This window comes from Abrus precatorius, unplaced genomic scaffold, assembly GCF_003935025.1.
Source record: "Abrus precatorius isolate BTA unplaced genomic scaffold, Abrus_2018 Scaffold4, whole genome shotgun sequence".
Taxonomy (NCBI): domain Eukaryota; kingdom Viridiplantae; phylum Streptophyta; class Magnoliopsida; order Fabales; family Fabaceae; genus Abrus; species Abrus precatorius.
The window spans coordinates 10,215,829-10,226,108 of NW_020874384.1; the positions used below are offsets into that span (position 1 = coordinate 10,215,829).

Sequence of the window (10,280 nt, forward strand, 5' to 3'; positions counted from 1 at the left end):
TTAACTTTTTTATAGCTAACTTTTTTTATCTCTCTACCTTATATAGTAGAACCGCTCACACCCTTGTTCACGTTCCCTTTTGGTATAAGAAATGTTATTTTTACAATAAATTTGTCACATATTTTTTTGGCAAATTAGAGAAAAAAAAAGGAAAAAAAAAGAAGGTTGTTAGATGAGTAATATAACGAAAAAAATTAAAAAAATGTTTGTGAAAAAATTTTGTTCCAAGAATAATATAACTATTTTGGTATATCCATGCTACCACCTTTGATTCATTAATGAATTTGTGCCACATAATCCCTACCAAGTACCAACTATTGAAGCTTGACTATTTGCTAATGTTTATTATGAGATTTTTGCTTTATATATGTCAAGTTTGCTAAATGACAAATAAAATACTTAGTTTCAACCAAAGAAAGTTGGTCCAGTAACAAATAACTTGGTATCGTTTAAGCAAAATTTCGAATTTAAGTCCTTCTATATGCAAAAAAATCTCCGGTGATAAACTCACTTATCACATCCAGATGCGCAGGTCGAATCTGAATTAAACTAAATAAAAAACTAAAAAAAAAAAGAAAAGAAAAAATACTCAGTTTCATCCACTAGGCGAAGTTAGTCATAGAAATCTCAATGATAACTAATAAATGACAAATGTGAATTCTCCAAAGAAGTGACACTCATGCAATCCATATATTTCGGTCATTCTTGAGGGTTGGTTTATTCAGGTGCCATCCAAAACAATATAAAGAGATTAAAAAAGGGGAGGGGGGGGGGGGAAGCATCTTCAAGTGAGTATGATAGCCTCAATTTTGATTTTTTTTTTCTTTGATTCTTTATTTTCCCTCCATTTTAGTGGGGAGAGAGACTAAATAGGAAGAAAAAATGAGATGGAAGATTTCCTCCAAATGAAAATGTTGTCAATGAACTCAAGCATATTAAAAAAAAATTACACGTCTAAGATTCAAATCTACAACAAAATTATTATGAAGATTTGACGAAGGACCTTGAACAAAAACAAGTAATACAATATCAGTTACAACTACAGACAATATAAACATTTAATGGAAGACATCAGCAAAGGAGCAGCCAAAGCAAGAAACTCAATGTTCTGTGAAATGGATTTGCAACAATCTATGATTGTCATATTTCATTCCACATTCTCTGCTACACCTATGACCTATTTCTGCAAATGTATTCTCTTATCCCTTATTGGCAACTCAACGGGTTTCTGTGCTGCATGTGGATGATCTTGGCCCTTATAAACCTTCAGGTGAGTGAATAGTCTCCTGCCAAGCTGTATGCACCAACCATTGATTATTGTAGATTCGATTAAAGTGAAACGATATATAGAAAAAAAAGAATCAAAGAACGCATGAAATACTATAAGGAGGATAAGAAACCATCCTTAGAATATACAATTACCAAAAGAAACCTAGCAAAAGCTTTTAACCATGGCCATGAATGCAAGAGTTTTCCAGTCCTGAAATATTATCTAGGAAGCACCATAAAAAGGACTTGTGTGTTAAACACCACAGGGAGTCGATCTTCTCCTAAAGTATGACCATAAGTACATGTCCTTCAAAATATCCACACATTCCTTTCAAACCAAAACTTAAATTCTTCAGCTAATTTACAATTCTGGGATTTTTACTTCATTCTTCACTACTAAACTCATCCATCAGTTATGAGGATGAATCTTGCATGTGATATGCCATGAAAATTAGTAACATAAATTATAATTATGCTACCATGTCTACAATTACCATGAATCAACAATCCAGTTTAACATGTCTACTTCTTATATGTGTGTGTCTTGGAAAAATATTCAACAGTAGTTGAACCTACCCTCCCTTTTGGAAGCATGCCACGAACAGCATGTTCAATAATTCTTTCAGGAATTCTGTTTTGCAGCTGGGAAAATGTCTCCACCTTCATGCCACCAGGTCGTCCAGAGTGCCTCCTGTAAAGCTTTTGGGTCCTCTTTTTCCCAGATACAGCAACCTTCTCTGCATTTACCTTCAGCTCCCCAAGTTAAATAATAGTGGTTCAAACTTTGTATAGCAATAACATAACTTTGTAAGTCACAACACATATTCTTCACCACACACATCAATTCGAACAGAAGAAAACATAATCCACAACATTCATGGCTTAAACCTCAACAGAGGGTTCAGGCTGCTTAACATGGACAATCATGTGAAAAGTGAGTATTATGATTAGTATAGAATATTTCCAGAAAGGAAATCCTCTTTCATCAATATATATTTTTATGTTCTTGAAAAATTGTTTATCTTGGAACATTGGAAACTGTTGTAGGATCATAAGTTGTCCTCAAGCCTATATAATTCAAATCAAACTTCAACTGTAATACTGCACAGAAAATGCTTACAATCTAGGGAAAGTAAGATGCATAAAAAATCCTATCTTCAAATTTACATATTGTGGATTAATAGTGTTTCTTGCAGCTACTGCATATGATCCAAAAACAGGACAGGTTTTCAAACATAACTAGATTTAGGGCTGGATAATTAAGACTCTCCCAAATATGATGTTAAACAATAAGTTGATTACAGAATAAGCTGAGACTTGAGAATCAACATCCAAAAATGTGAAATTTAATCCAAGGCTCTTTGTCAAATAAGACAATATTACAGAAATAAAGTTAAGAATGATAATGACAATTTAATGAAATATGATATCTAGGGGTGCACATAATCCATTTTCATGGTTACCTACCTTTGAAAAGAAAGTATAAAATGCAAGAAACTCTCTCTCTCTTGCTTGCTCTCTCATTGCCAAGTTTTCGTGAGATGAGGTTCTCTTCCTCCTCAAACTCCTATACCAAGTGTAAAATCTCCCCATTTTCTCCCTATTCTTGATATAAATTGTCCACAGTTCTAAGTTCTAACTCATAACTAATTTATTTAACAATTGATACACTTATCAAATTGTTGAGTTCATTCTGACTAACTGCTTATATTTGGGCCATGTATCTAAAGCATAAATTATCTGCTGTAATGCACAATTTTATTTTAGCATAAGTGGTAAACCATAAAAAAAGTGTTTCCATTGTCAAACACAAATAGACAGGAAGAATGCAGAAATACATACCACAATTACAAATGCACCCATGTCCACACTAGGTGTGTACGTCGCTAAGTTTTTCCCTCGGATGTGAATAGCAATTGTAGAAGCTAGTCTTCCAAGAACTTTGTCTGTTGCATCAACAACATACCATGTTTTCTCTGTATTCACATGATCTGCAGCTTTTGGATACCAGGTCTTGTTCCAAATATCCTGCAATTATTATTATTTTTTCGTTGGGGAGTTAAAATTCATTAACAAAGCATCTAAAAGATTTAAAAAACTTCAAAAGAATACAACACATACAGAAAATGCATTTAGCTGCTTAAATTTACAATTATTTTTAAAAAATCACGACAAACACCCGGATACACTTTCAAGTTAAATTTATTTAATGTGAACTCAAAACTGAAGTAGAGATTAAAAACACTAAAAGATTTGAGTGGCTATGTAAGGTCGATATTATATTATGCAATAAATAAATAAAATAAAGAGAAAAAGGAAACAAGAAACCACTTGTACATTGCCAAGCTAATTACACAAGTAGAAAAAGAAAATGTAAGCACAAATTACTAGCACTCATGTAAATCTTACAGTTAATTTACATCAATTACAGCAATGAATACTTCAAATTCCAAATCAGAAGACAACAAAACTTAAATACTATAACTTCACACGCCACTTCCACTCCTTCTAACGCAAACAAAGAATCGCAAAAAATTCAAAAATTTCACAGTAAAACTTGAAACTTTTCTATTTCTTATGCTTAATTATTGAATACCCAGTAATGATTTCAAAAGAATCTGAGAAAAAAGAATCAAAAGATAGGTTCTACCGGTCCTTTGAAACGGGGTTCAGGTTCAACGCAAATGAAGCGAGGATCTTCTACGACAGGAGAAGAAGACTCCTGTTGACATCGGACAACAGGAGTTGCGGTTGCAGGTAAAAGGGTCTTAATAGAAGAAGATAACGAAAGCTTAGGTAGAGGCAATTGGAAGCCAACAAAGGAAGATTTTGTTGCAGTTTTGACATTCTTGTGAGAAAGGAACGAAGATGGAGAACACGTCACCGAAGATGAGCCACACAGCAGCGCCATTCTCTTCCACTGCTTCGTAACAGTGTGCTATCTTTTTATTATATCTATCTCTCTACCCCTTTTTGGCTACATGCCTTTGTTCCTCGCCTTGGATAATGTAGAGTGAGAGGAGACAGTAATTCATTGCCAGTTGCCATGGTCTTATTTTTACTATACTAGGTTAAAATTTATAGTAAGATTTAACATGTAATATTTTCTAATTTGGTTTTCATATAAAAAAAAAGAAGATATTCACTTTGATATGTATAAATAACTTTTAATTATATTATTTTTATTTCTTGTTATTAATTAAAATTAAAAAATATTAATTATACTATTAATCTTTTTTATTATAAAATATACTATTTAGTCTATTTGAATAATACTATAACAATTAATCTTGAAAATATTTTAATTTTTTTAAAAATTTAATATTTATATATGATAATATTATCTTAATTTTTTTTATTTATACATAGTCTAATTTTATTTATATGTCCTAATTTTTTGAATTATTTTACACTTTATTTTTTTTAAAGTGTTGAAGACACTATTCATCTACACACATTGTAGGTACGTGGATTTAAAAGGTGAATCGAACTCATAGTTAAAGAAGGGAAAACAAAGAAGGAAGGAAAAAGAAACAACCCAACTATTGAGGTGCTCAAAGATTAAAAGACTCTTTACTAGGACAGAAATCAAGAACTAAATGATTTTAGGGTGGCTCAATTAGAGGTATTTTCATTACTCAAGAAAATACAAACATGAAACTATATAGAAATGTACCATTGAAGGTTACTACACTATCCTGCAAGATCAATTGAAAAGCACTCTCTATCAAAAGTTCATTTGTTCAAAAGAGGAATACTTTTTAGTTGAAGGAGGAAGATGCAAGGCGTGTCAAACCCATTGGGAAGTCACCGATCACATTTTCTTTTAAATGCAAAGTAGATGTTCAAAGTGTGGACATGATCACATCTCAATTGGATGAGTACTGTAGTATACACACAACACAACTATATAATGACAATCTTTAATGCACATGTTTATATTTTTTTTTACCTAGTTACGTGATGTAATTTTGTTTACTAATATGTTTATAGATGTAAACAATAATGATAAGTGCAACAATTGTTTTAAAGGATATAATACGTATAGTTTCCAGAGGAATTGCATTTAATTAATAATTTATTTTCTTCAAATTTTTATTTGAGCTTTCAGGGCATTCATAAGTCATTTAATGCATAATTGAAATAGAAAAAATATAGTAAAATATTCTTAGTTTTATATTTAAATGAATGATAACAAAAATAACATAAACTATAAAGGAAAAATTAATTAAAAAATGATTAAGATTTGAATTTTTTCTATTTCTCTTTGTTTATCATTGATATAAAAAAGACTTTCTACAATAAGTTTTTATATCTGTTAATAAGAAACTGATTTAATAAAAAGTATGGTGATATTTTTAAAATAATAAGAACTTTTAACATCCATTATAAAAATAACTGATGTAGAAAATACTTTTTACGTTGGTTGTTTTTTAAACTCACGTAAAAAGTAGGAGATAAAAATTAAAAAAAATAGAGAAATATTAGAATTTTAGAAAAAAAAAAGTTTGTGTAAACTCTCTTTAGATGTTTGGGTTGGATAGATCTTGAAAAATTATATGAAATAAACATATAATTTGTATAAATTGGAGTTCCATGTTAATAGTTGTATAATTTCAAAGTTTATGACAATAAAAGCAAAAAATTACAGAATTTTTTACATCAACTGCTAAATAACTGATGTAAAAAGTACATTTTACATCAATTATTTTAATAACCAATGTAAAAAATACTTTCTATATAAGTTGTTTTGGAATCAATTCAAAATAAAAATATTTCATTTTTGCGCGCCAGTGCTTAATTACTACATTAGTTTCAAGAACAATCCATGTAGAAAGTACTTTATACATAAATTAACTAATGTACTGATGTATAATCAATTCAAAATAAAATATTTTAGAGATATAAGCCAGTGAAATAGCATAAATTGGAGTTAGCGAACATGAATTTTTACTTATGTTCTTAAGCTTCTATTAGAATTTTTATTTCATTCTATATTTTCTTATGCTATTAATAAACACAAACTCTTATCATATATATCAATTATTTTATTTTGCTCCATTCTGTGTTTTCTTCTTTCTTGGCAAACATCGTATATTTTCAACCGTTGTATATTTATCAATAATAAACATTGTATATTTTTTATTTACAAATTCAACAAATATCAACAAAAGATTGACAACAAACACTACATATCGAATACGATTGAGATTGAATATTGTATATTGATGAATATTGCATATTTTTCATTTACAGATTTAACGAAAGTTAAATATTAACATGTAAAAAGACGAACATTAACGAATATTGACACCACCAAAAAAATTGTTTGCTAATCTGTAAAAAGAACAATTACCATTGATGAACAAAAAAAAAACATTTTTTACATCGATTAATTAAAAATTTGATGTAAAATGTATATGTTTTCTACATTAATTGATTGGTTAACTGATATAAAATCTTCTCACTTATTATATTACATGTATCTACATTAGTTCATCAATTAAGATTAAAAGTTATTTTTAATTGTTGTAAAAGGTCTTTTCTTTGTACCTGTGTATATTAAAAGTTATTCAATCTACTTCCTACTCATGCAAAGAAAATCAAGTTCTCTAATACAGAGTCAGGTCCAATGTTTTGGATGAAAACTCCCTATAAAATCAACCAAAATTCCATAATCTCTTAGGCAAATCAAACTAGCACATGCATAATAATTCAAGAATTCAAAAAGACATATAGTTACTTAATTTAGACTTAAAAACTAATTTTTCAATCACGAAATCAAGTCCTAGATTATTTTTTAGTTAGTCGAATCCCAGAAAGTATCAAATAAAGAGAAATTCAATCAAACTATAAAAAAAGAAATAAATAAAAATTTAATATTCTTAATAATATAAAGGATTTAAATAGGAGTTCATCCCATCTTAATTTAAAAGAAATTAGTTAAAGATATATACAATTAACAACATAGAAAAATAACAAGATAAGAGACAAAGAAGTCTTTCAAATTCTTAAGAAAGAAAAGAAAAGAAAAATGAGAGAAAATGAAAAATAGAAATAACTCTAAGTGAAACTAATCAGAAATTCAAAATAAAAAATAACTATATATATCTAAAAAATAGTTCCCATTATATTTACTTACGGACTTTGAAGTATGTTAGGCATTACAACAGCGCAATGCGTGTTGGAATGTTTAGAAAATTTCGAACAATATTTTTCTAGGTTCTATGTTTGAACATTGAAATGCCCATAGATCATAAGATTCTTAATTTCTCTAATATTTAGCATTGGAATGTCAAGTTCTGGATGTTAGGACGCTCAAATGTTTGCAACAACTTGGTGTCTTTAATAATCAGTGATGAGATAGTGAGTTCTAATTTTTTTCATCTTTTACATTTAACTTTATTGAATTCTTCGAACTTTAAATTCTTACCGATCATTTAATAAATAATAAAAATGCATAAATTAGTTAAATTCTTGTATAAAATAGATAAAAAAATATTAAATATTCAATAACTTAGATAAAAATTATAAATGTTGATTATTTTGCAAATCTAGTTCATAAATCATATAAATTAAGATTAAATAGTCTCTAAAATATAACAAACCAATGTTTAATAACAACTTAATTGTGATTTCATTGATAGATACCAAATAGGTTTAGATCCTCTCCACTAAATTTAAGCGAATGTTAGGAATCCTGGTACCATGAAACACAACAATAAAAGTTGGGCTCACCTTTTCCCACGCTTCTCACCTAGCTATTCTACTGCCTGGAAAAATGTTTTCCACTCTTTTTGTACCCACTTCGTGTTTTAGCTTCTGAATGATCCAACAAATCTTGTTAACAGAGATGCAATCCTTTTTTAAGTTTAGAGTCTAACTGGGTCTATTGCTGATGCTCTACAAATTTGAAGGCAAAAACTAACGAAGTGGAAAACATTTAGCTTTGTGACAAAAGGGATTCTCAACTACAATTTTTTATCCCAGTTTCTCCTTTCAATTATGATAAGCATTGCTATGATCTAAAGCTCAATAAAACCTTGAATTTAATTTCTTCTGTTCTGGACTATACCCAAAATTCCTGATTAAAAGGAACTAGAATTTGAAGCCGTTGCCTTAACCCTTGTTTAAAAATTAAAATGCATGAAGTATGTATCTCACTTTAGTAATTTATATACAGGCTTGCTTTGCACATCATTTGTTTTTATTTTCTCGTTAATAGTTTTCCATTAGATAATCTTTACATGCTTATCTGGGTAGAAAGGATGACACGTTAATATAAGAGGAAAATTTATAAGGGTTGATAAAATAATGCTTCACATAGCCTCCAATATTTATTAGACTTTCACTAACAATAATCTGAAATAAATGCAATGGCAAGAAACCAGTTCACAACTTCACATCTTTACAAACATTTCAATTTTTCTTTTGGCTGCATGACAACAACATTGATAAACAGGATAGTTCCTTGTTTTCCTTCTACACATACCTTTTCTTTTCCATAAATTGGATTTTATTTTTCATTTACACATTAGTCACGTACGCAAAAGGCCACAAAAGCCTTAACAAATAAAGTAAAACAATGGTTTTTCTACACATCATCAGACTGCTCTCCCTTCATCTTTTTACATGTTTTTTGTTTTTCACATATTTAATTAATTATTTTGTACACCTAAGATCTAGTAGCAATATATCGAATATAAATGGTTAATCTTTCTCTAGCTTCTCATCAGGCTGAAGAGTGCATATATTCAAATTGCTCGATAGAAAGTGTTCCTTGATGGTAAGCAAAGAAATAAATTGTAAGAAAATTCCTTGAAATGAAATGTTAAAGGAAGAAATTGATCGATTAGTATTGGCTCCGCATAAGAGAACCAGTTAACTTTAGTCTAACAGTATAACAATTTCATATTGCAACTGAAAAGTAAACTGAAAGCTCAAACATGACATTGCATTTCACAATCAAGCAATCCTCGAAACTGTATTGGAAATTATTTGACCAATTTATAAGTTGAGTTCTACATATAAAACAACTCTATGCTCAAGTCTGCCAATTCATGTGAATAGATAATCGGTGCAATATTTATAATACCGTTTCCATAACTAGTGCAGCTCAAGTCTGCAACACTCAGGTCTGTCAATCTTGTGAACATGTACATATAAAGGTAGGTTCTTACCTCTAACTTATCACTTGAAAATTAATAAGAAAATAATAGCGTCAATACGAACGTAGTAGGATGCACAACCTAAAACTTGCAACAAATGATATGGACTCGTCAACTTTTCTTTATTTTTCTGAATCTCACTTTTCAATGTTTCATCCCAATCACTAACTAAAAGTTGAAAGTGAAACCATCACAAACTTTATGCTATGAGAACTCATTCCCCTATTTATCTGCAACAATCAAAATGCTGCATGCTTTTATCTGGAACGATTAAAATGCTGCATGCTTTTATCTGCAACGATTAAAATGCTTCATGCTTGCACTTTTGCGTGACTGAGGAACCCAAACTCAATTTGGTAATCAAATTCAGGTTGCATCTTCATTTTGGATTGCATCTTCTATTAACAAAATTTGTTGGATCGATTGAAATGAAGAGCTAAAACACGATGGTGAAAACTTTTTCTAGGAAGTAAAATAGGTAAGAAACGTTGAAAAAGGTGAGCTCAACTTTGACATTTGTATTTCATGATCTCAGGAATGGTTAAGCGAAAATGACTGGAATTTTCTATTCTCACGTAAGCCGGAGAGGATGTATTCAATGCAGGTAAATTGTTATGCATTGGATACATACCTTTTCTGTTCGGTGCTCCGAACTATTTTGCTCATCGTGATATTGCTATCTATTTCGTGTGCTTTTATATATATATATATTAGTCAAGTAAGTCATTCGTTAGCAAAATGACTTAATATAAAATTGATTTAGAAATTTGAATATTTAAAATTTAATTATTAATAAATTTTGTAAACAAAAAATCTCAATCTCTTAAATATTTAAAATAGATT

The 10,280-nt window shown here is 29.6% G+C and overlaps 1 protein-coding gene across 1 annotated transcript; it reads right to left on the reverse strand.

Annotated features, from left to right (window-relative positions):
- Nucleotides 1-912: 912 nt before the first annotated feature.
- LOC113864729 (50S ribosomal protein L13, chloroplastic) lies at nt 913-4,323 on the reverse strand. The gene is made up of 4 exons (XM_027498784.1): nt 3,920-4,323; nt 3,112-3,297; nt 1,846-2,016; nt 913-1,294 (listed from the first exon to the last, which is right to left on the reverse strand). Exons 1-4 carry the CDS (start codon nt 4,178-4,180, stop codon nt 1,178-1,180), a joined length of 735 nt encoding a protein of 244 aa, XP_027354585.1. The 5' UTR covers nt 4,181-4,323; the 3' UTR covers nt 913-1,177.
- Between the last annotated feature and the right edge of the window lie 5,957 nt (nt 4,324-10,280).